Raw genomic sequence first — 27098 nt, forward strand, 5'->3', positions numbered from 1 at the left:
CTTAATTATGATAAAATTAATACATTTTATTGTTATGATATCTACAGAAAAGATAATGGTGTTGTAAATACTTTAACCAATATTGATTTGAACTTGTTACATTTCATATAGTAAAATTCTCTTATATTGAAAATTAAAAAGTTTCTACTTAATGATTCTTGGGAGATGCCCAAATAATGATTGTATTAATCTCGATATGATTTATTATGAAATATTTATAAAATTTCATTGGATTTTGTCATTATGAAATAAACTCGTTATCTTTTTTTTTAATTTAATATATTATACCTTATTGAGGTTTATTTGAAAAAAGAAAAGAAAACTATTGGATATGAATTTTATGTTCCAAATGATGTGAGATGTGTCATTTGTGGACGGTGTTGGACATTTTGCAATCGTTGCATTGCGCATTTAAGCTACCGAGCAAAAACAACGTGGACAGGTCAGTCTTGCAGCAATAGACTGAGCCCGTGTCGAGCCCCATTAGTTGGCTAACCCAGGACTAATCTAAACCCCTAATTTTGACAGCAAAACCCAAAACCCCAAGCCTTGAACTTTATTCAGCAGAATCATCAGCTGAGGAAGAAGAAGCAGCAGCTGCAGCAGAGACAACAAATACTCAAAAAGAAAGAAAAAAATGGTGAACAAAGCATGGAAAATAATACCAAGACCATTACTAGAAACCGTCTTAAATAATCACGCTCAACACCACCGCGTCCCTCAACCCCTCATCATCCACGGCCCTCGTGGCGTCGGCAAAACCACCCTATTCCTCGAACGTAATACACATTTTCACACTCAACCCCCCTCTACAACTAACAATTAACCCTTTCTCTGATAACATTTTATTTATTTATTTTATTTTTTGGCAGGGCTACTGAAAGATTTGAACAAAGAACCTCACCTTACTGGTTACGTAGACTTCGCTGAATCGATTAAGGATCATCACCCACAGCACAATCAGTCTTTTCCTTGGTCGTCTTGGTCAAATTGTGAGCCGCCCACTTTGTCAAACTGCAAAGCCCAGCTCGAGACATGCCTCGAATCAATGGCGGAGAGGGGAATTAAACTTGGTACAATTAGTTCGCAGCAAATTTTCACCACTCTTAACAAATGGCACGGCCTTAACACTGCACTTAGGAGAATACTTAGTAAAAGTAACAAGAAGGTGAAAAATGCGGTGTCTGATAAGGTTTCTGGGTCTGTTTTGTGGGAGCGGGCGGTTTACGCTCTGTCTGCTCGAGTAAATGCCAAAGAGATTGATGGGGTTTTGGAGTTGAGAGAGAACGGGAAGAGATTGTCCCTTGAAGAAGAGACGTATTTGAGAGAAGGGCTTGTGGCTTTGAAGTTGGCTAAGGAGGTGTTAAACATGCAGCATGAGTGGAGAGCTAATGCCATTGCCAACTTGAACAGAACTGGTGGGTTTTCGAGGTCCCTGGCGAATTCTTGTACCGATTGGCCTTGCTTGTTGATTGATTTGTTGTCACAAGCTGCCGAGATTGATCGCTTTCAGGTAGTTTTCAGGCAGATTTTTATCATCATCATCATCATTTTATTTAGCATTTTGTTGTGTAAATTCCAAATGGAGAGACAATTTGGTAATTTAAGAATTTGATAATTATGTAAGAGTGCCAAACCCATATGCTTGAATTGGTGTATATGGTTTCCCTTTTTCTTTAATTATAATTTTTAATTGTATATTTGCATTAGTTGTTCATGCCTGTTATGAAATGAAAAATTATGCTGGAAGAGTCTTATTGTGGAAGATGGTTATTGATTGATGTATTGCACTGTTTGGGCAGCCGAAGCTGGTTATAAACAATATTGAAGTTCTCCGCAATGCAATTCTAACGGATGATTCAGCTGTCTGTGGATCAATGTATCATGACAGTTTGATATGGAGAATAATTGCTTTGGGTGTAAATGAGCGGTGCTTGCCTGTCATACTTGTTACTTCAGATAGGTTTAGCCCATCCCACTATCATCTTAATTTTTGCTTGTTTTTTACTTCATAGCAGCTATTTAAGTGTTTATTTGTCAACTTACAAGTAACAATAAGTTCTACTTAGAAATGATTGATGGCACGAGGGAATGTTCTCCTAGCCCCTAACAATTCTTGTGAGATTTTAAATTCATGTGAGAAGTTTGTGTTTGGCATTGATATCAGTAATGTTTGTAATTGCTTTCCTCTTGTTTTTTTTATAACTTAGAAGTTTTTTAAATTTGGTGTACCTGCTAATAATTTGTTATATACAGTTACTATTCATACCGAGCCTACTTGGATTTTGGATTTATAGACATATTCATCTCCCGTGAGGTACTCATAACAAAACTTTTGTGGGTCTCTATCACCATCATTGTTTATCCATTCATGTCATACTATTATATATGATACTTCATGCACATTTCCATATTCAAGTTATTTTGATATATATCACTTTAATTTTTTAAATCTGCAGACTTTTGGGTGGACTCCACAAGAAGCTAAAATGCATATGGTTACTGATTACTTCAGCAATTCAGAGGTGACCAACTTTGCTGGTCTATTGTTGAACATTTGTTTGGGAAAGAAAGAACTGATGCACAGCTAAAAGATGATCAAAGAAACCACAGCATCAAATTCCGCATTTCCTTCTAATAGCATTAAATGAGTCCCCCATCCCCTTTTTCACACTTGTTGGAGTAACGTCATGAATTAATTTTTTTTTTAATTAGTTTAACAGTATCCTTGATGAAATTGTAGTGGACGGTGATTGCTGAGGTACTTGGGCCTAACCCCCGCCATCTGTTTGAGCTTTACGCACTCAAACAAAGCAATTATTACCAGAAGTAAGGATCATTCTATGTTTGTTGAATTATCATGCAACATATATAGATGGATAATATCTTCATTTTTTGGGCTAGAAACTGGCTCCATCATTATCTAGATATGAGTGATGGGTGGAGCATGGTATATTCCGGTTCTCACACAAACAAAGTACATCTGTTATTTTTGTATGATAATCTGGGTTTTTCTCACTCATTTCTATCCAACAATATTTAGTTTGTGGCGCAATGGGTAGTACACTGTGAGATACAATATCACTTTTGTCTTTCTTTGTAACCAAGTTAATTATTCGTTCAAAAGTGATGCAGCGTATTCTGTTATTTAATGACCTTGATTTTGGTTGAAATGTAGGGTCATGGAAGACAGGGCTAGTACATTTGAGGACATTGTTGATGCATATTTAGCTTATTTGCAAGTAAGTTTTATTATTTATTTACATATTAATTCATTGAATCCTTGTATTGAATTGTTCCTACAATTTGTTAGGTTTGTTAATTCACTTGGGATCGCATGTTAACTTACTTTTTCTTAAATGATTCATTGTAGATTACTGTGGTGAATCCTGCCATGGATAAAGCCTTGCTACTCCTGCAAAAGTTTGCTTTTGATGCCAAAAATGGAAGAGTACTGGAAGACAAATTACGTTTTGGTGCTCCTTGGAGGCATCCTCCTCGAACAGATGACACTATTCTGCTTGCAGAGTGGGCAAAGATTCAACTGATGGATTTTGTTCAGGCTCTAGTCCGTACAGAATTTGGGGTAAGCGGTTTGTTTGCATGTGCTGTTTGGAATATCACAATTTTTCTACTCTAAACTGATCCCTTCTATTTTGCTGATATATTGGGTTTCTATTGTTAATTTAAAAAACAAGTATTCATTTCTTCTAGATTTCTACAGTCCTGTGTTTTTAGCCATCATACACATATTTTCTGCATCATTGGCTTGTTTAAACATTAAACTTTATACTTCCTTTTTTCCTTTTAAAAAATGGTCTGCGAGTTATAATCTGCACATTGTGATTTTGTCCAAATTGTCTGATCTTGAAATCTCTCTGGCTAGCACTTCGTTCAGTCAAGTCAGGTCATCAGGGAATTATCTCTCCCTTTATGTGTATACAAGAGCTAATTGATTGGTATTACTTTGTGAAAAGTATTTATCACAGGTGATAGCATCCTGTAATACCATTTTAGTGAAGCCATATCTTAATGCTGGTTCCTGCATACCCCTTTTTGTTCATTTATCTATTTTTTACCTTGTCCTTTTTGTAACCTGTGAACTTTTTCCTACTTCTTTCAGGTTAATTACCTAGCTGACTGTAGCCTTGAGATTTTCGATGACCCTGCTGCTGTTGCGTTATTGGAGGTATTTGCATTTTTCTTGATGTAATAAGATTTTGGGGTTTGCATTGAAGTTTGGCATTTTTCTTGGTGTAATTCAATTTCTGGGATTTTTTATCTACTCTTTTGCCAAATCCATATATAGTTTAAACAAAATACTTCCAGTGTAATATTGTTATTTCTTTCCTTGTTCAGATTATGATATACCATTGATTTTACTTGAGGTCATTGAATTTCTTATATTTTCCAGATTTGTTTTTAAAAATTAAATTGAAAAAGTATGAAATATGCTAGAATTTGGGGTTTGGATTTTGAACTTATATTTTCTGTTAAAACTCAATACCCCATGAACATCTGAATTCTTCAAACCGCATACCCGTGGTATTGTAAATTCATATTTCTTTCATTCTGTATTTCCCTAGGTTGGTTTGCTCTATGCTCAACGGGATCCATCCTTCATGCGCCCCATATCTAGAGGTATTCAGAGGTGCCTTGTGAGATGGTAAGCAATCTTCTCTCAAATACTCAAAAATGAGTGCGAAAGCTTACCTGCAGGGGAAAGAGAGGGTTGAGGGTTTTTTAGAAACAATGTGTGTGTTCACATGCTTGCTTACAACTGAAACTTGGGTTGCAGGCTTGTCCTGGAGCAGATGAAGTTGAGTTTCTGGAACTATCTCCAATTTCACTGGCAGCGATTTTTCCGAGGCCGTAGCTATCGCCATTTGATGCTACAGGACAGAACATAAGAGTATGCGCTACACCTATCTAATTTAACTTTTGTTTGTTAATCTAAATTTTTTAAACGATTAGAATTCCCTCATTTGACTATTCATGGGGATCATTTCTGCACAGAAAATTTATGGGATGAGCAATTACAATCAGATGGGTTTAATTTAAACTTTAATGGATTAATTCAGCAAATGTGGTGTTTGTAGACTTGCAGGACGTTTTCTTTGTTTTTTTTTCTCTTTATTGTGTATTTTTCCCTCAAAATTTTGAAAGATCAGGTTCTTTTTGGATGCAATAGCTTTTCTTTTGATCACAATGAAAATCTTCTTTGCATTTTAGTATAAATTCATGTGGTTCACCTTTCAGGCCTATTGTTGCAAAGGCATGCCCCTTTAGTGATGCTATTTTCTCTCTGAAGTTTCTTGATACGGTAAGTGTCTGAACAATGTCTTTCTATGCTATGCACATGTTCAGAATAATTTTGCTGCATTGTGAAAATGTTTATTATCAATACTTTTTGTCAGTTTGTACAGTAAGCAGATGCTGGTGTAATTTACAATTGGTGATTTTCTACCGGAATTTTGGTGGCTATAAGGTTTTTCCCTCCCCTTGTGCATAGATTTCTCATGCTTTTATTACATAAGGGCAATTCATTCCACCATCTAGTTAGATTAAAAAAAAAAAGCTGGCAGTTAATTGAATCTGAATTTGTCAAGTGCCCTGCTGGTTGGTAACCATGACTTGCTTTTTCAGCCTCTTCCTTTGACATTAACAGCAGTATACGGCAGTAACTTTGGTTTCCTGTTGTGTAGGGCTGCGCCGGGGCAAACCGTAAATTTTGAACTGTATTCGGATCTCGCTAACCAAGACACATTTACCATCAGAGAGGACATATGCATTATAACGAGGTGAGTGTAGCAGTGTCATATCCAAGAACTCTAAAGGGACCTCTGAATTAATTGTTTAGGAGTTATAACAGTCAAAAACCAAATGGTTTCAGTCACAACTCACAACACATTGGATGCCAAAGAAGATTTAGATATAATGCAGAAGCATGTTTCGGGAATCAATGTTAGTATGTGTACAAGATGAAGTAATACATTGTGATCTGGTCTTTGGTGGTGGGGCCCTCGTATATGTGTTATTGTCAAAAATAAAATGTAACTCAAAACACGGGTCACGTCCTGATCAGCAATTGTCTTGACATTTTTCGCGGAACTCGTCTCCGCATTTCATGTTGATCCCTATAAATTAATCACACGAGTTATTAATACTTCGCTTCGTGTAGGTTATAAATAATAATTAAACTTGATGCCTAACTCTGAAGATTTTGATGGCTCAGCCTCGCGAGAATCCTGGCATGTAGCCCACCTGGCATGGGGCCCTAGAGAGATCCAAAAAGTCCACGAGCCCATGTTATTGCTATCATTGCATAGTGCAGGTAGATTCTCGTTTATTTCCATCATTTTAACGAACCAGAAAGGGTAAAAAGTTCAGCTGTCATAATTTATAACCAACGACCGTGGCAGTAACAAATTTAAATCAGTACTGTGCTTCCTGTGTGATTCGCTTTGAGGGAGCCCCTCATTTCGTTAAATTAAGCTGCCATAAAATGAGAAACAACCCCAAATTATCTACCCCAACTGGGACACATTTGCAAGTGCAAATTGCGCCGGGTTTCACGGCTTTACGAGAGTAAATTGAATCATTATATATATTCTCATAACCAATGACCTTTTTCTATCAACAATAGATGTGAGATGAGATGGAGGCGAGCAGCTTTATATTACAGGGCCTTTTTCTTTTCTTTTTTTTTCCCCCCCACCCTTGGTTACACAAAGTGCTTCTGACGCAACATTGATGGGGTCCTAGCAGGGTTGTTCATGCTGATACCGTTCGATCTTCAATGTTTAGTTTAGTTAGTTGACATGAATTATTTTTCTGGGTATTTCATTTTATTACAATCAAAACAATAAATTAAGTTGATTAGGCAAGGGGATAGTACAACAACAGTGTAGCTAAGCTCTTCGAGGAGTTGGTTCAAACTCCAAATTCAAAATAATTAATCCCAATGAGGACCCATGCCATATATTGCTTGCTCCTCATTTAAGATAATAATTGAATTAAATTAAGCCCTCCTTCACTGTTCAGTCATTCGTTCAAAGAGGAAAGGAAGATGAATCCAATCAAATCAATTACAGAGATTTAAAGTCACTGACAGCAAAATGTTTTAAAGGGTTGCGTTGGGACCCTACTCATAGAATATACATTATTCTATATGTATTCCCATTCCCCCCCACCGCCGCGCTGCATGCATTGAAAACTCTCTCTGAAATTAGACAAACGTGATTACGCGTTTTATCTAATCTGTAGTTCACTGTAACAGTAGATTGACAAAGTAACCAAGTAGCTAAATATTTTCTCACTTGCCCTTTCTTTTTTTCCGTCCCTTTTATAAGCCCTATCTAGATGGCTAGCCTTTAATTTAAACTTTGAAGTCCCCAACTTCTACTCCCAAGTTGCGATTGCCAGTTCAATTTGCTTATTCCTCTGGCTCTGCTTCTGGCCTCCTCGAGAGAATCTAAATCTACAAGAAACTCACAAGATAAGACTCCCAATTCTTCCCCAAGTAAGTGAATATTGTGAAGCTTGGTTCATTACTTGCACTAATATAATAATATCATTATGCAAGAATCACATTATCATTAATGCAACTTTTTAAAGCAGGGGGTAGAGTGTGATCACTGAATTTCCTTTCTTTTTTTATTTTATTGATGTTTTATTTAAAAGAAATGAACGGCATAGAGAGGAGGACGAGAGTGTGGCAGAATCTAAAGCAACGGCTGCGATTGAAGGGAATGGGGTGTTGTGGATCCATGTGGAGCTTCAGAACTCAAACACTCACAATCATGCCGCGACAAGAAGAAGAAGAACAAGAAGAACCAGAAGAACAAGAACGGGGAACCCACGTCCGCATGCACATGCGAAACGCTGCCGCATCAGTTACTGCTGCTGGTGCCGGTACTACCATTAACATGAACCTGGCCATGGCACTAGCTGCCGAGCGCAATTTGCGCTCTGGAGACGGCCTCGTGGTTCCCAAAAAGAATGCTGCTGGAACCGCTGTCAAGACGCTGATGATGCTGATTGAAGAAACGGACGGTGGTGATTGGCAGATGAAAAAAGATGGCGACGTGGAAGGAGGAGAAGTACTGACACTGAGGGAGGGCAGCGATTGGATGTGCTGCGTCTGCATGGAGAGGAATAAAGGTGCGGCTTTTATTCCCTGCGGCCACACTTTTTGCAGAGTTTGTTCAAGGGATCTGTGGCTCAATCGCGGGACTTGTCCTATTTGCAACCGTTCGATTATTGAAATCCTTGATATTTTTTAGAACCTTTTTCCTTTCCAATAGATGTTCGTACAACTTGCAACTGAGAGAGATTCAAATTCAAATTCATATTCATATAATAGACTATGCTGATTATCATTTGATTTATCCAAAATGCTTCTTCTAGGTCGATCAATGCAGTCCAAATAAAAAATTCTTCTAGGTCGATCGATCAATTCAACCTAAAATGACTTTTATCAGAAACTTAAATAAATATGAATTAGTCTAAATTCTAAATAAAATTAAATATTTAAATCTGAATCACATGTTCTTTTCTTCTTCTTTTTTTTTTGAATTGTAAAAAATAAATATTAAATTATTTTTTTAATTTAAAAAATATGAAAAACTAATATTTTTACATATGTATCTTTACAAATTATAAATGTTAAACAATTAATAACACTTGAGAGAGATTCAAATTCATATTCATATTCATATAATAGACTGTGTTGATTATCATTTGATTTATCCAAAATGCTTCTTCTAGCTAGGTCGATCAATACAGTCTAAATAAAAAATTCTTCTATGTCGATCAATTCAATCTAAAGTGGCTCTTATTAGAAACTTGAATAAATCTAAAGTATTCTCAATTCTAAATAAAATTGAATGTTTAATTCTAAATAACATGTTTTTTTTAACTGTAAAAAATAAATATTAAATTTTTTTAACTTCAAAAAATATAAAAACCAATATTTTTACATCGGTATCTTTACAAATTATAAATATTAAACAATTAATAACACTTCAAAGAAAACAAATAAGAGAATATTTTTTCATAACATAATTATGTTCACTTGAATACAACCTTTTAATATTCTAAGTTGTTATATCTTAATCAATTTTATTATTGTTTATAATGTTTTATATGAAAAATATTCATTAAAAATTATAAAGATAAATAATGTTAATTTGAAGAAAATAAAAAATAATAATAATAATAGTCTATCACTATATTATCACAAGTTATATGCAAATTATTAAAGTTATTTAGATACGAATGATAATTAATTAATTAGATAGGGATATTTTGGAGAATATCTTTTAATAATGTCGTTCAAAGTTTTTAGATTAAGTAAGAAGTTAAAAATATTAGCTTAATAACTTAAAAATTGAAAATTTTCATTAAGTCAAAAAATAATCGGACTTAATGATTTAACTGATTGTAATTAAGTCCATTAAGCCATTAAATAAAAAAAATATAAATCAAATAAATCTTTTTTTAAAATTAGTTTTGATTATTAGATAAATATAAATAGTATTGGAAATTTGTTAATTTAGATCAGCCAATATTTTCATTAAAAATAAATAAATAAAACGGAATATTTAAAATAAATAAATTCGACCAAAATTGTTTTTATTTAAATTTTATAAAAAATTATAAATCACTAAATAAATAATATATTATTTTAAATAAAATTTAAGATAAAAAATTTAGATATTCATCACAACTCTTTTTAGTTTTTACATACTCATCACCCGGACGACAAACGAGAGGTATGTGCTTTTGTGATTATGGACTGGACCTGCAACGAAAACTCACAACGGTTGACTCGACCTTCAGGTTCTACTTCAGCAAAATTGGGCCTGGGCTTTCACGGCTCCAATCTGATCAGCTGCATAATGTCTATCCAGTATCCACTACCTAATGAAATAGTTGTATGTTTTACATTTGGGTGAGGTTATTTGTATTCTAAATATTAATTTAAATACTCTGTTATTCTATATACTCAGATATTATCATATTAATTATAAAAGATTAAGTTTTATTTTGTACAAAAAAATCCTTAAAATATTTAAGTTATTTAACTTTATTTATTGAAAACACTAATAGAACTATTTAGACACTAACTTTAAGAGATTTAACATACATGTTGAGTTGTGTCCCACATTGACTAGTAAAGGGGAGATGCTTGGGTTTATAAGGTGGTAGGTCACTCCACCTAAAAGGCTAGTATTTTGGGTTGGATACCTATAAATCTTATGCTAAGTCCCCCCAACAATACACTTACAACAATATTATTTAACATAATTTTAGTTATTAATTTTTTGTATATTTATGTTCAATATTGAATTTTCACCCAAAATAACTTGCAATGAAAACATAATAATAATATTAATAAATATTTCATAAATAATACCCAACACAAAAAAAAAAAAAAAGCAAACGAGAAGAAGAAGATAAAGACATGAAGACGAAGGGCCAAAGCAAAAATAAAAAATAAAAAAAAGTTATTTTACAAGACTTTTGTTTTATTTTATGAGAATTATAAATTGAACAATGAGTTGTTATATGGGTGTTTAAAATAATTATATAATATTAATTTATAATAAATTATTCTTAATAGTAATTCACATTATGGGTGCTTTTGTAATGCATATTTTTAATAAAAATAAGAATATTCAGAGAAATTTTTGTAATGTAAATAATCCCACCTTTCACAGCCCCACAAACATTTGATTGGCTTCCTATACACACCTTAAGAATATAAGAATGTGTTGCCATATCATTAATTCATATTCTAAATTCAAACAATTGAATACAAGTGCATAAAAAAGAGAGCTCATAGTAATGTTATATTCGCAAAAATTTTGACAAATAAATGTGGTGTAAATATTGTTTAATGGAAATGCCACATAAAACGTATGATTTTTTAATTATTTTTTATTTTTATATAAAAAAATTATTTTGTTACATCAATTTATACAAAATAAAAAAAAAATTGTACCATAGCACAATTGAACTCATGATATATCATGTATATTAATATTGTGAGATGTGATATTTTCAATGCATGAATCAAATAGCAAGTAATTTAGCACTATAATATCATGCCGAAATTTATTGGTTGATACATTCATCAGGATGTTGGAGCTGCTAGTTTTGTGAAAACAATGTGCTTGACATTATGTGATAAGAGTGTAACTTCAAAGGTCTGCTAATACTTTGATATCTATTGCCTAATTTGAAAGGTCTGCTCCCAAGTGCAAGCTCTCGGAAACTTCTAAATACTTTGGTGTAATAATGGTGATTTTCTTTTTTCCTTTGGAAAAATAAATTACTTTTAATTCTTTTATTTGCATAACCATAGCATAATTACTTAACCAAAAAAGGGAAAAAAAATAGCATAATTAGTATAAAAGTATACTTTTTTTATAAAAAAAAAATCTGAATTATAATTCGAATCCCAAATTTTTTATACGAATATAGTAATTTTATAATTAAAAATTTGTTGAGGTCACATCAATTAGCAGAAATTCAGAAATATAAAAAACAATGGAGAAATTTGCTTTAAATAAATTTGGAAAAAATTCTTCCTCTTGATTGCTTTCCCACGAAGTTAAGATATGATTGTAAAGTCAACCCAATCAAAAAGTAAAGGTTTCTCGTAGGGCCAGTAATTAAACATTCGTTAATTGGTTAGTTGAGGGCCTCCGTTAATTAAGGGTTGGTATCAATGACAATTATTCCATTTTGACCACTAGTTAGTCCAAGCTTGAAAAACTAGTCAAAGCTTTGGAAAACAGTAAGATTGGAATTGAATTTAGGTTATGCTTATCTTGCGGTACGAATCTCAGCCATACACAACGTGATAAATATTAAAAAATTTATTATAATTTTAATTTTGTAATTTTAAAGGGGTGCTTTATTTTAGAATGGTTCTAACATAACCAGACCCATTTATCTTGAATTTATCATAACTACCATTCACATGATATAATTTTTTAAAATAAATATATACATACAATAATGATATCGCCTTATTGTATGATTGATATAACATTTTTAATGTATTCTAAAATTCTTTTATTTTTAGAGAATTGATCAAATTTACAATCATAATTTGGTCAATTAAAAAAGTTCATATAGACCAATCAAAATCAAAATCACAATTAAGTGGATCCAAGATGTCGTGATGAATGAGGACTCTATATATATATTCAATCTCAGTTGCAGGCACCCTTATTATTATTATTATTTTTTTGTGTGGGCACGTTATTAAATCATGTGTTTTAATAGTAAACTAAAAGAGTAATGATATAGTCACAAAATTTTGTACAAATTTATTTTGTACAAAATGATGTAGCATGATAAAATTGATTGAATTAGATATCTCTTGACTCACATAATTTATTTTTATTATCTTTAACACTAGTTATATTCAGAGTTTCATTTAGTTGAGATGATAAAATCTTACGTTACAAATAAGAGATTTGGATTTAAACCTCGCTTGCATACATAAAGAGGGGAGTGAGTTGTCGATAGATTAATTATTAAAAAATATTTTTCTAAAAAACTCTAACCAAAACTTATGGCAACGTGAAAATCATTGATGCTCGCCAAAAATCCTAAATCTCGGTCATGTTTCACTTTCAAATGATTAAATTCCTAAAAAACGGCTTTGAAATCATCCTCGTCCGAAATTTCCTTCAAATTACAGCACTTTGCTCCCAACAAATGATAAGCATCGTGCATTAATTTGTCAAGTCTCTTCACTCTTTTTCAAATCTACAATTGGTGCATGAAGAGTTATAAAAGAAAACCATAACAGTATGATTTTTTTTAATCACATGATAAACCAAAAATAAGGCCAAGAATAGTCCATGAATGAAATAATCTTAAGCTTTGGATAATATCAAATCAATTTCGCGGGAATTTTCCTTTTTCTGAAAATTTTGGTCCCCGCAATTGACGGCTATCTTGTTCCCATCATTTAGTACTAGGACGACGAATATTTAATTATTTATCAGGGACCCTGAGTCACAAATACATAATACGAAAAGTCAGCACCAATATCACAATCAAATTTCTCAACACTCAAGTAATAAAATTTGGCACTTGGTATAACAGTTAAATATTAATTTTGTCATATTTGATCACCTTTTTTAGGCCACAAATTCATTTTAAATATGAAAGTCGAGTGAGAAAATTTCCAAAAGCAGACATTCAATTTTCTTTTCTTCTCCATTGTATCATGTGGAATTTTTTTTTAGTCAAGAAAATAGTAACCACATAAATGTTTTTAAAATTTCATAAACCCACAAAAGATTATTCATTAGCCGACAAGAAAATGAAGCTTCCATGCTGTTCAAGTGATGAATTTTGTCTCACTAATCACATGAAAGCACATTTATTATTTTTACTATTTGCGATGGCTTTTGATTCAAACTTTTCATTCAATAAGCTACATTTAATTGTGGATTTGCAATACTTTGGTCAAAATTGATGCGTGATGAACTCAATTTTCAAGTTAAAAGCGTGAGGACAGACATAACTAATCATCATTTTCAAATATCGAAAACGAGGGGCGGGTAGGGATTGTGTTAGATCGAATTTCTAAAAATTGAGCTATAGTTTGATAGTTGATATTAATTTCACTATAATTTTTATTAGACAATGTTTACTTTGGAGCTGTTTTAAGGTAGAGTAAAAATCACAGCAACACACATAAAATGATAAATAATAAAAAACACATTAAAACTTTGATCGTAAGGTTATGAATGTGTGCTCCACCTTAGAACGGTTCCAATATAGTCAAACCCTTTTTATTATTTTTTAATTGGATTAAGTTTTATGAGTAACATGAACTCTACCCAACTCGATCATTAATTAGGTTAAAAAAATTGACCAAATCAACCAATTTAAATTTAGTTGAGTTGAGTTGAATTGAATTGGGTCAATCCAGTTGAATTGAATTTACCCACCTTTATTGAAAATCTACATAACTTTTTTGAATCATCAACAAAAGAAAGAAGAAAAACTTAACAATTAACAATCGTGATTTTTTTATGTGATTAGCATGCCATGTATGAAATTTTATGGATAAAACTACATGGCTAAAAGGAGAATTTATTTAAAACGGCACGTAATTTGTAAAAGTAAGAATTTTCTAAGAAAGTTTGACAATAAAAAAAATATTATCATGTATTCATGTTTAAATGGTTATAAAGAATTTTCATGTGTTTTTTCTTTTTTTTGCAAGACAAATACATTTTGTCCAACAAGTTCCTAATAGAGTAATGGTGGCTTTTGTTTTCTTGAAAAAAGTTTATTGGTCTTAGTTTACAATGACAATTCGCACATAATTTTTAGGGGTACCTTTTAGGGCTGCCAAGTGGATGGAGATGCCCTAAGAGATCTGGGTCTGTAGGACAAGTGGATCAAATTTAATCAGCAATAACAAAAGTGCTTTTAACCCAAAGCCAAATGGGTTGGGTTTCAAGAAGCCACCATCGGTCTTTCACTGCTGCTTTTGCTTTAGTGGCCTACACGATACGTGGCCTTACAATAATAATAATAATAACAATAACAATAATAATACTAATAATAATAAACTTTACTTGAATTCATTTATAATGATTTTTTTTTTCTAAAGTGAAAACGGATAGTGAGAGATTCCTAATCAAAGGTCTTGTTACCTGCAAATATTCAATTGTCTTCCACGTGGGTCTTTCGGGAGATATTTGTTTGACAACAAATTCAATTTGAATAATTCGATGTCACCTTTCATTTTTTCAACCGTCAAAAATAAACTAATACAAGTGTATTGCATGACAGGCGTATAGAGATGGCAAAATCCCGGGCCGGATCCGGGTATTGCAATGATTGGATCCTGCCCAGATGCAACCGGTCTGAGTTTGGGTTCGAACTGAGTTTTAATTCGGATACCTAAATTTTATATTTTTTAATATTATATGTGTATATATTTTTTATTTTTTGGTAATTTTATAAGTTTTAAATTTATTTCAATAAAATTTGACATGAAAATATAGACTTTAAGTGTTTAAAACTTTATATATGTATAATAAATGAGTCAAATAAATATAAATATTTAAAATAATATATATTTTATAATTTTTTTTAATAAAATTCGGGTTCCGAGTTTATCAAGTGATGCCCAAGACCGACCCGGCTTCATACCCGGACCGGATAATATCCGACCCACAACGCCCGGATACGGTCCGGGTCCGGACCGGATGGGTTACCACCTCTACTGGCGTAGACTGTAAAAAACAATTGAGGAGAATTAAAAAATATTTGTTTTGGACTAAATTTTCAATCCTATCACATAAATTAAAATTTTCATTTCAAGTGTTGATAATTACCGGTATAACATTTGTCAAAAATAAGTTAATTTATTATTATTTATTGGTAACAACATGAAGTTTGTAGCCACTGGCCACTCGGGTTCAATCCTTAGGGATAGTAAGGGAGAAAAAAAATGACAAATATACTTCCACAAACAAAAGCGGACAATTAAATTTCTTTTTTCTTTTTTCTTGATACAAACGGACTCTAAAAAGATTTAAGACAAGACTAAATAGAAATAAACAACCCCATACCTGTCATGAGTAATAAAAAATAACCACACTGGGAGAGGTGGGGGAGAAGAAAAAAAAAGTAAAAACATAGACGAACAGATAAGACGTAATTTGCAAGTAAATTAGCACCAAAATTTACCAAACATCCGGTTGTTCGATGGACTCACCCATCTTCTCACAAGCACCATCGGTATTTAGTTTGCAGTAAGAGCATTACAAAAAGACTTTTCAAATAAGATTTTATTACTTATTTGAAGAGCCACATCAGCATTTAAGGATTCAAAAGACACTCTAATTAAAATTCTTTAAATAAAAAATGATCATATATCTTCAAATTTTGATAGTTGTTTTCTCCCTTTTCAATTTATATTTTACTCTTTTCAAAAAAAAAAATTTATATTTTACTACTTTTTGTTTGAGAAAGAAGGAAATGTGCTTTAATTACTATTGACTTTTCCTTTTAAAAAAAATAGTTATTTTAATTAAAATAATATTAACTCATTTCTATTTGAAGAATTTTTTAGAGAATAACATATTTTTTCACTATTCTATTTACCACATAAGTAAGTAAATAGATATTTAAAGAGTAAAATTTATAGAACATTTTGGAGATGTTCTAAGCCTAAGTTGCTGGACTCTAGGTCTCTAGCCAATCCACCTCTCTACTTTCCTGGTTACCGTCATCAAAGGTGAGTTGTTTAAGTAATAGATCTCCTCTCCCCTGATTCTAATACCATTGATCGTAAACTTAGTGATCGATGTGATTATAATGTGTCAAAGGGATCATATGATTCCAAACCTTTGACAATTTTTTTTTTTATATTTAAATTACGTCTAATAAAAGTTAATGATAAAGCTTGGTTATGACCATATATATTTAATTGAAGAAAGGGAAGGTTAAAAAAGAATGCTGTTGGGGCATGGTCGAACAATTAGTCGGAAGTGACTCAACATAGCATTTATTTCATGCCAACTTTTTTCACTCACAAAAAGCTACAGACAATAAAATAGTGGCCGCTCTCACCGTTGATGTTCTTTTCAGTCCCCCACCATGCAGACCAATTTTATCGTCTTTACCGGGCTTCTACATTATTTTATTAATCTTACAGAAACACCCTCTTCTCTTTGCCTTTTATCTCATTGTAATCTGTGTTATTAATGTAATATTGATTGCTCGACATGGGCTTAAATCACATGTTATGCAAAATCTTGATTAATTAATTGAAAGGGGGAACTGGGATCATGTTAGACTCTTCTGTTTAATTTAGCACTATTTTGTTAGTTTCCCCAAATTAGCAAGCAATGGATATGTACAGACATGGATCTACACAACATGTTCTTGTCTTCAAAAATTTTTTTAAGTGATATTTTCATCATTATCTTATTTCATTTTATTTTTTTGGATGATTGAAACCCTTGTCATTTACCCACACACAAAAAAGTGAGGAATGAGATACGATTTGAACGGATTACAATTTCCGCATCAGCGATAAAATTTTATAAAGTTATTAGTGTGTTACTAATCACACAGTATCGAGTACGACCACACCAATACTAATTGATTAACTTGATCTCATAATTATATCTTTACAATGCATGTTTAAAAAATTCTCATGTTAGACCCTTTTTTAAATTAAAAAAAATCACGCGTGTGATATTAGCACTCATCTAAAATTGTAATTAAGAAGAAAATCTAATTTATTATATACATGTTGTTCAATATAAAAAAAAATCAAGAATAGTTTATGATTTTTTATTTTTTTTTTTATTGTTAGGCAATCCAATATCCTTAAAGGGCTCGAACCTTAGAAATAGTATATGATGTTAAGGTAATATATGTACAAACATGAATCTACACAACATGTTCATGTCTTTAGAAACTTTTCAAATCTCGTTTCATTTTATTTTTTAGATAATTAAAATCGTTATTATTTTGCCATAATTACAAAAAAGGTAATCTCAACATTAATATTAGAAAATAAATAAATAAAAAGATGGTAGTATAAAAACATTTGATAGCTTTGAATATCTGTGACTCACAAAAAAGCGAGGAATAAGATATGATTTAAACAGATTAAAATTTCCACATCAATGCTAAAATGTTATAAAATTATTAATATAATATTAATCATATTGAGTGAGACTATACCAGCACTAATTAATGAACCTGATCTCATGGTCATATCTTCATAGTGCATGTTCAAGAAATTCTGATGTTGCACCCTTCTTTAGGGGAAAAAAAAAAAAACAACATCAACAATAATAATAATAATCATAATCATAATTATCATCATATGTATGATATCGACTTGTTTGAAAGTCTACTAAGATGAAAACCTAATTTACTATATACATTTGTTCAATATATAAAATGTCAAGAATAGGATATGTTTTTGTTTTTTTGGTTATTGTTAAGTAGTACAATTCCCTTCCTATTTGAATGAATAAGGTTCGTAACCTTAGAATAGTATATGACTTAAATACATGGAAATCTCAACATGACTAATAGAAAGAGTGTAAAACTAATATTACTTTAATGATAAGTCATTAAGATATGACTTATCACATATCTAATATCGATACTAATCTAAAAAAATTAACTAACCCAATTTATATTGATTTTTTGGTCGCTAAAACATTAAGTATAGAAAAGAATAATATTTAAAATGATTAACGTCATATTAGTATTATAAAGAACGTAATCTTAAAACATATAATAGTTGATACAATAAAATGACATGTTATTAAAAATGAATATCTTTCTAATGTTTTTATAAAATAAGGATCGAATATAAAAAAAGAAAAAGGAAAAACACATACTGTAATGCGGTGTATAAATACATCTTAAGTTTGATTTTTCAATTTCTAATCTATTCCTCTTTTCAAAATTCCACATTAGAAGGAGTCTACGAAGATATTACAAATTACACGTGTGATGTCGATACGTTGATCCAAAAATGTGGCTACAACAAAACATAATTTGTATTTTTTTTTCTTTTTCATTGAAAATTTATGAATAGGATAGGATTTGAACAAATTAATGGTCCAAGTCCAACACATCACCATTCCACTAAAAAGAGAAGAAAAAAAAAAAATTAAATGTTAAGGACCCATCGGCCATCACCCCCTGGAGGGGTTGCAACTTGCAACTACTAAGCACCTTCCATCGACAACAACATCATTTTCAGACCAGCCAAACAATTCCAAGAAGAATGGCGCATGCTAGGAAAGTGGGCAGCCATTCCTTGGTCAAATTTGTCAAGAAAAGCTTTTGGCCACTAGAGTGGGCCCAACTCCACCATAGAACTCATAGTTCAAGTTCAAAATGGATACTACTGAATCAAGGCAAAGCATATGTAATCCATTTTTTAATTACTTTTTTACTTTCAATTATTTGACCCCCTCGTCACTCCTTTAAGCTCCTATAAATAGCAAGCTATCCTCCGCTCTCTCTGCACTAATTAACAAGCTCACAAACACATACACAAACACAAACACTCACAAACACACAGCTTGTTAAAGAAAGAATTCAGAGATATGGAGAACTTCCCCGTTATCAGCTTGGAGAACATCAATGGTGCTGAAAGAGCGGCTATCTTGGAGAAGATCAACGAGGCCTGTGAGAACTGGGGCTTCTTTGAGGTACCATAAGTTATTTTGGATCGAAGTTTATCTTTTAATTTTACATTTTGTCAATTTGATGTCTAATGGGGTTCATTTATTATGTGTTAAAAATTTGTGTAGCTGGTGAATCATGGAATTGAGCCGGAGTTTATGGACACAGTGGAGAGATTGACCAAGGCGCATTACAGAAAATGTATGGAGCAAAGATTCAAGGAGCTTGTTGCAAGCAGGGCACTTGAAGGTATCCAAACCGAGGTCAATGACATGGACTGGGAAAGCACTTTCTATGTGCGTCACCTCCCTCAGTCGACCATCAATGAAGTCCCAGATCTTGATGAGGAATACAGGTGACAAACGAAAAAACGACACTCCTTTTTACCACAAGTAAAAAGCACATTTGTCACAAACGCTCTTATGATCTTATATATATATGTATATATGATGTGCAGGAAGGTGATGAAGGAATTTGCATTGAAATTGGAGAAATTAGCAGAGGAGCTATTGGACTTGTTATGCGAGAATCTTGGATTAGAGAAGGGGTACTTGAAAAAGGTCTTTCATGGGGCAAACGGACCAACCTTTGGTACCAAAGTTAGCAACTACCCACCATGCCCCAAGCCAGATTTGATCAAGGGTCTCCGGGCTCACACCGACGCCGGCGGCATCATCTTGCTCTTCCAGGATGACAAAGTCAGTGGCCTTCAGCTTCTTAAAGATGGCCAGTGGATTGATGTGCCCCCATTGCGCCACTCCATTGTTGTCAACCTCGGTGACCAAATTGAGGTACATACATTATTATACTATGGGCCTGTGCAGCCCTGTTTTCGCAACTATTGCGCTTCAGCTTAAATTTTAAAAGCACATATAATATAAACGACACTGTTTGACAAACGCTTCCGTTGCAGGTGATCACCAATGGAAAGTACAAGAGTGTGGAGCACAGAGTGATTTCTCAAACCGACGGCGAGGGCCGGATGTCCCTAGCTTCATTCTACAATCCTGGAAGTGATGCTGTGATCTATCCAGCACCAGCATTGCTTGAAAAAGAAGCTGAGAAGAAACAAGTGTACCCAAAATTTGTTTTTGAGGACTACATGAAGCTCTATGTTCCCCTCAAGTTCCAGGCCAAGGAACCAAGATTTGAAGCCATGAAAGCTGTGGAAACTAATGTTAACTTGGGTCCAATTGCCACCGCTTAAACTATTATTTTATAGCCAAATTATTTTTATCTGCTGGAGTGGTGTGACATCCATTTATATTATTTGTAGACAGTAACAAATGTAACTACTCTGTGATAGTAGTCTCTTCCAAATAAATAAAATAAACTGTGTTTCCTATTAATTGCTTCTTCTCCTTCATTTATTTATGTTGTAGATCTCAGAGGCTATTCCTAGAAGACACAAATTATTAAAAAAATTTCTAAGGAACCTTTGGTTGCATGATTTATTTATAGACCCATTGAACTTTTCAACTTTTGCATGTGGTTTCATGAAGATATAACGATTTTCTATATAATGCATTCTTGAACCAAATACTAGAATCATTGAGACTCCATTTGCAGCTCCTATTTAAAGTTAATGGCCATCAAGAGCTAACCCATCACTTAAACTTACTATTATGACCATTTTGTTTTCGACTTGGCGTTGGGCTGATTAATGTGATTGGTGGAGAAATCTAATCATTCAAGTGAAGACATGAATAAAGAATGCTATGGCAAAGTTAAACTTGGTTTCTAACTTTTAATCATAATAACTGGATTCCTTAAGCCCACGAGACAACTTAAAGATATACACGCAAAGCACCTCTCGCATATTAGAAAGCAAAAGCACTTTCAGTCGGCAGGAATTTTGCCTCAAAGCACTGTAAATAATCATCAAGCACTCGAGTAAACACGTTCACTTTTCTGCGTTGCTTCGCCTGCAAGGTAAATCGACGGTGGACTTAGCAAGGAATCTCTTGTGATGGTTGAAAAATTAATATGCGAAACAAAGGAAGAATTTAGTGTTAAAGTGAGAGGTCGCTATCAAATAGCAAATCGACAAGTTACCACAATTGGAATTGATCACAACCGAGAATGTTCTGACTTAGAATTTCACTAATTTAGGAGCAAATCCAAGAAAGGGATATATTTTTTTTTTTTTGGGTCTTTTCTGTCTTACATCTAAGGTAACACTAAAAGTAAATATGTTTCATAAGGTGGGTGACGTTGCTGGCTAAAGAAATAATAAGCAAAGCAAAATGAAGGACAAGAGCTTGGGTGGGGACACATGTTACACAGCCGACATTAAGATCGACACAACAGTGTGATAACCCCTATAATATCGAATATTGACGGTCCCAAGAGTTGGGTGAATGGCTTATGCTTATTATAGTAACGTTCAACTGAATCAATTAATGGGTTGATTGGGTTCAGACTTCATAATATTCTTAATTATTTATATTCTATTTATCCTTCAGAATCTCAAAGTTCAGTTGCTAATCGAATTCATCCATCATTTGATTAGCCCCATGCCCATGATCAGATACAACTCAAATCGAAGAGCTTGGAATCTAGCGTTAAGTGATAGTCATAACCACATTATAATATTGGCAGAGGCCAAACCCTCAGTTTCGAAAAGATTTTAAAAAGCATGGAAAGCTGTGCAGAAGAATCTAGTGCCCATTTTCAATCATGTCTTAAAGAGTGAGTGACACACACAACAAATGAAAATTACAACAGAGGTATCTGAAGTTCAACAATAGAGAACCACTTTACTTCCGAAAGGGTTCAGATTATACAATACAAAGATAAAAAAAAATGGCTCTTTTACAAACCAAAATCTGATTGAATATATTTTGGGTTACTTTCACCAATGAACTGAATCATGGGTGCCCATATATCTGGCACCCTTGCCTTTCTGTGTAGTAATAATAACAGACACAGTGAAGCAGCTGAGCCTAGAGATGAAGTGCTGCAAACTTGACTGATGCTGGGGATTTTGGATCGGCATCATCTAAGACTTTTACATGAAGTTGATTCTGAGAAATCTGGACCAATCTACGACGATAATTTGTGCAAATTGACACGCTGTTTAGTAACAGAATATGCCACTATATATATGCTTTTTTTTTTAAATCCTGAAGAAGGAAATAAGAAGAATAATTCCTCTGCCGCTGAAATTGCAATCCGGGAACTCATCACCTTTTCCTATTTTATTCCAGAGCAGGACTCAAGATTCTCGTTCCCCTAATGAAGAGAAAAAAAATGCAAAAGCCATTTAGTACAACTGGTCGTCTATCTCTTCAAGCACGAAAATGACATCGGTAGATGCTTCAAGCTAGAGATATCAAATAACTCCATAAACCTCTGATCAGAAACTCTTGCTTTGGCAGCTGCAAACCGCTGGTACTCATCAAAGACAGATGAGAGACACCACTTTTGTAATTTTCTCAGGCATCCCACGAGACAACCAGTCCGGTGCTTCACAAAGAAAATGACCGCATCAGTTGCACTCAAAAGTCGATTATGAATAAGATTAATTAAATTAATAAATATGAAGTGTATTATAAGCATACCTTCCCACGTTTACAATGAATTAGAACTGGATGATTCCTTACATCTGCATTGCAGAAAACTTACAGTGAGCATTAATAAACTCATAAATGATAACCGAAAATGAGGTGATGAATTTCTTAATACCAAGGAGAACTTTAAGCGCTTCTCGAATCATATCCTCTGGGATGTTTACAAAAGGCTCCTACATACACAACATGTAACATTGGATATCAGTTCGTGTTGATGAACTTCTTTTATTTTTCATATCATCATATAACACACATATTTGCAGCTTTCCCACTAGTCGACTACCAAGTCTGTACGATAAAGACTCTTAATTATTAGAATGAAAAGCTATGAATTAAGACCAATTAAACTAGACAACCACATAAAAAATCAATTAAACTTCCAGCTTTATTTTTATTTTTTATTTTTTAAAAAGGACCTCCCCCATTATACTAATATAATTAAACCAACTATTGGATCAACCAGCTCGATTATTGCCTTCTTTAACTGCCAGACCATTGGAAAATATTTGCTGATACTGATATGCTGAAGGCTAAACCAAACCATATGTCACAGATGAGCCAACATATTATCTGATTAACTCCAAGTCTCCAACTGACACTGCCAACTTCTGTCAGTTTATCAGTATCTCGTGATCAATCAATGTTTTATATAACAAATGCAGAGATGCAAAATGAGTTAGCTGCCTTAAATTGAATAGGCATGATGATCTATTCAAAACATGATTCTTCAACATCTCATCTCCCATAACCATCCCTTTAGTCTGACATTCCATGCTAGAATGACTAACAATAATGAGATTTAGCAGGTTCTTTACATAACACAAATTCAAAAGTCCATGATCATAATACATATAATCAGCAGGGATAACAGATTTTTGTAATGTCCTCAAAAGTGCAGTGAATGACTATGAGTTAAGTGGGTTCACATCAACAGGGAAAAAATAAAATATTAACAGGACCATCCAGAAAAACTAAAATCCTCTAGCGTGCCCAACAAGGTTCCCCAGTAGCACCTAAGTATAAAAGTGCACTGATTTTTAAAAACTAAGTGGTGAAAAATACAAGTTGTTTGGAATTTAAGTAAATTTATAAATACCAAGGCTTACACATCCAGTATCAAACTCTGTCATGCCATATCTTGGCCAAGTCAAGTGAATAAATTCCAAACTGAAGATATGTGTCAAGTGAATAAATTTCAAACCAAGAAATCCCTGAAAATCATCATTGAATCCAGATAACGACACACGTGAAAGCCAATACATTATAGCTTAGACTACACATTCGAAGCTATTAATGATAATCTAAAGAACAAAAAATGACATAAACTTTCTACTTAGAGCCCTAAAGTGCAGACCAGACTTTCAAACATGCAAATTAGGCATCCAATGTCATGTTAGCAATTCACCAAAGCAAAAATATGCAATGTATATTAGAAAAATGGGCAAGCAGGAATTGGATAAACAATCAGCATATAAGACATGATTAAATCCAGTTGCGTCACCACGATTCATAGATTTAAGGATCACGAAGAAAACTTCAATTTTGTTGTTTCAAAACCAATCTAGTGAAAGATTTTGTTTACAAAAACTGTGGTGAATTACCAAAAAAACTTTCATTCAACAGACCTTTCATGTTCTAGTAGGATAGCAGACTTTGTAAAGAATTGACCCTAGCTAGGGCTTGGTGGCTGGGGTTGCATGAAAGAAAGTAAGAACAAAGATTGCTTCATGGTACAATTAACTTCCAAACAATAAGTCCAAATTCAGTGAAGTAGATTGTGTTCTTTATGTCCTTCTGGCTTGAAATGTAGGTTAAATTAGTCAATGATGGATTTATAATCTGAGCAAGACATGCACACACCTGAACATCATTAGAGAATTTAATCTCACAATCCATCAAATATGGATATTTTCAAGTCAGATGGAATTCAACTCAGGTTGAATGTCTATCTATCTGTCTGTCTATCGAACCCAACACCTCTTGTTTTCAACAAGAGATTTTACCATCTCAACCAGATGGAACCCACGTGTAAGATACTGAATATGTTATCAATTAAACTACCACAATTCCATTGAAAATATACTCACAAATGGACTTGTCATTCATGTTTTCATTTATATTTTTGAATTACATGTGGATAGTTTCTCAACATGCACACTTAAAGCATATCAATCTGGCCTGAACCATGCTTGGCCAGTACTAGCTAATAGCTAAAAGTTTGCAATAACTGGCAAAAGAATAGATCTGGCTAATATAGGCTATTCTAAAAGTAATCCTTGGGACAGATTGTGAAATACGTTGCTGCATCATTCAATTAGACTTGTTAAGGTAATGTGCACATATCTAGATCCCACAAAGATCATCATACTCACAAAAAGTTTTACTTCCAAGTACTAATTTCCAAGGCAATTTTTTTGTGGGATTGTGACCAAATGCTTCATAGAGTTTGTAAAGCAGTCGAAGTTTAACAATATTTACAACGAGCAAAGTAGAACATGAATCATACAAAATTATGCTAAATGCATAACAAAATAAGAAAAGTTACAAATCATATGGATTTTCCAAGCCCTTATTTCAAGAAAACAAATAAGAGAGGTACATTTTGTCTTGGATAGAAAAGATGGAATAAGCATTATTCCGTTATTCCCTCCATTCACAATGGATTATGATGATGATGATAACAACAACAAAAACAACAATCATAATAAAAAGCATATGCATGTGATAATCATAGATCTGAATTAAAAATTCATACTCACATGTCAGCCATATCTTGCACGGGATTCCATTTTTATGTTTTCTTATTCCAAACACGGCACTTTTTGTTTCTTTTGGAAAATGCATAGTTACAATTTATGGCAGCTACTACATATGATATCTATCTAAACATATAAAGGAGGTATATTATCTGGGCATTATCAAATATAAAATAACGGATTAACAGATTGGAAATAATTAATTGAATTATGTGACCATATAATAATATCAATTCACAGAAAGGTAGACATTAAAAAAGGAGAATTATTATAACTAACCTAACCATCATCAATGGCTAAACATACCACTTTAAGAAAATACCATCCTTAGCTTTTCTTTTCAACATTGAATATCAAAAGATGTAATCCAGGATAATCCTTAAAACACTCAAAAAGAGCTCAACCAAATCAAGAAAATTAAACCACAAAATAGTAATTAATATTTTTTTTTAACCAAAAGAAAAAACTCTAGCCCTTTAAATTATCCTATACCAAGAAACAAACACACAAATGAACACAAAAAGAGTATTCAATATTCAGCAACAAGAATTGAGGTTGAGCTCACTAATTAACTTTGAAACCTGAAAAGATTCATACATATTCAAAACATACTAGATTAAATCAAAAAAGGGTTACCTTGTGACCTTCAATTGCAAACTGAAACAGCTTAATTCCATTGGACTTAAGAAACTCCGTATTGGCTTCTGGGTACGGCTCCGGACACAAATAACTTCATCACCAAAACCAAAAGAGAATTTTTCTTTTTTTTTAAAAAAAAATATATATTATTTTACTAGTAATAATAAGAAAAAAAAATTATTCATTGATGCATTAAGTCGAAGAGTCAAGAGAGTGAATAAAAGGAAAAGCTTACATGATGGAGCGAAGGCGAAGAGTTTGAAGAAAGGAAAAGTTGGCAGAGTCGGGAAAGCCAGACCTGAAGATGCCATTATCGACCATTGAGAAGTTCAAAGGTGGGATGAGAGTGACCTCATCTCCGGTCACCACCGGCGCCGGCTGAGATGAGAGGTCAACGACGGATGCGACTTCAATGGTCCTGCACATTTGTTCTGCTTCTTCTTCTTCTTCTTCTTCTTCTTCTTCTTCTTGTTGCTGGATTTTATGTTTGCTTGGATTGTCAACTTTCATTACTTACTTAAATCAAAAAACCACAAAAGAAAGAAAATGGGATCAAGAGAAGAATGCGTTGGTGGGTTTCTACTTCTGATACTTGAAGACTTTTTTTGACAGTTAAAAGAGTTTATTTATTTTGCCTTGTAAATGGTGGCGCTGGTAGTTAGTGTTTAAAGTGGTGCCCGCTGAGCTGATCATGGGATTTTATAGAGACATTATGGTTTCTAGAGAGAGAAACAGAAAGAGAGAGAGAGAGACGGCAGGCGACAGTAATTTTTTTTTTTAAATTTTTTTTGCGTTTTTCATTTTTTTTTGGCTTTCCGTTTTTAAAGTGAAAATTCCATAATAAAATAATTGAGTGTATAAACACTATAAAGGGTTTGAGATGCTCAGTTTGTGTGTCGTGGAAGTAATTTTT

At 33.0% G+C, this 27098-nt stretch overlaps 4 protein-coding genes across 10 annotated transcripts; 3 read left to right on the top strand and 1 right to left on the bottom strand.

Annotated features, from left to right (window-relative positions):
• The first annotated feature begins 444 nt into the window (after positions 1–444).
• On the top strand, positions 445–6254 carry LOC102613028 (uncharacterized). 5 transcript variants are annotated; one of them, XM_052435436.1, is made up of 15 exons: positions 447–779; positions 873–1513; positions 1803–1963; positions 2257–2317; positions 2460–2525; positions 2744–2829; positions 3179–3242; positions 3374–3586; positions 4124–4189; positions 4587–4666; positions 4799–4912; positions 5260–5323; positions 5418–5488; positions 5706–5801; positions 6236–6254. In XM_052435436.1, the coding sequence occupies exons 1-11, from the start codon at positions 638–640 to the stop codon at positions 4908–4910; spliced, it is 1692 nt and encodes a 563-aa protein (XP_052291396.1). In that variant the 5' UTR covers positions 447–637; the 3' UTR covers positions 4911–4912; positions 5260–5323; positions 5418–5488; positions 5706–5801; positions 6236–6254. The 5 variants fall into 5 exon arrangements, with proteins under 5 accessions (XP_024951298.1, XP_052291396.1, XP_052291395.1 ...); XM_052435435.1 differs by lacking the exon at positions 6236–6254 and adding an exon at positions 5894–6170; XM_006469545.4 differs by lacking the exon at positions 6236–6254 and having other exon boundaries at positions 5706–6170.
• A 125-nt stretch (positions 6255–6379) lies between these two features.
• Positions 6380–8360, top strand: LOC102613521 (E3 ubiquitin-protein ligase bre1-like). 2 transcript variants are annotated; one of them, XM_015527440.3, is made up of 2 exons: positions 6380–7522; positions 7699–8360. In XM_015527440.3, exon 2 carries the CDS (start codon positions 7752–7754, stop codon positions 8283–8285), a length of 534 nt encoding a protein of 177 aa, XP_015382926.1. In that variant the 5' UTR covers positions 6380–7522; positions 7699–7751; the 3' UTR covers positions 8286–8360. The 2 variants fall into 2 exon arrangements, with proteins under 2 accessions (XP_015382926.1, XP_006469610.1); XM_006469547.4 differs by having other exon boundaries at positions 6381–7522; positions 7684–8360.
• A 10715-nt stretch (positions 8361–19075) lies between these two features.
• Positions 19076–20553, top strand: LOC102577997 (ACC oxidase; the record flags this gene model as incomplete). Its single annotated transcript, NM_001288883.1, is given in 4 exon segments — positions 19076–19244; positions 19347–19573; positions 19676–20009; positions 20132–20553. Coding segments are annotated over 4 exon segments (960 nt in total). The 5' UTR covers positions 19076–19139.
• A 1312-nt stretch (positions 20554–21865) lies between these two features.
• LOC102612228 (tyrosine-protein phosphatase DSP1-like) lies at positions 21866–26978 on the bottom strand. Of its 2 annotated transcripts, XM_006469543.4 has the most exons (6): positions 26421–26977; positions 26183–26276; positions 22906–22963; positions 22782–22825; positions 22571–22686; positions 21866–22452 (listed from the first exon to the last, which is right to left on the bottom strand). In XM_006469543.4, exons 1-6 carry the CDS (start codon positions 26693–26695, stop codon positions 22419–22421), a joined length of 621 nt encoding a protein of 206 aa, XP_006469606.1. In that variant the 5' UTR covers positions 26696–26977; the 3' UTR covers positions 21866–22418. The 2 variants fall into 2 exon arrangements, with proteins under 2 accessions (XP_006469606.1, XP_006469605.1); XM_006469542.4 differs by having other exon boundaries at positions 21866–22686; positions 26421–26978.
• Between the last annotated feature and the right edge of the window lie 120 nt (positions 26979–27098).

The sequence above is a fragment of the Citrus sinensis genome, chromosome 2, assembly GCF_022201045.2.
Source record: "Citrus sinensis cultivar Valencia sweet orange chromosome 2, DVS_A1.0, whole genome shotgun sequence".
NCBI lineage: Eukaryota > Viridiplantae > Streptophyta > Magnoliopsida > Sapindales > Rutaceae > Citrus > Citrus sinensis.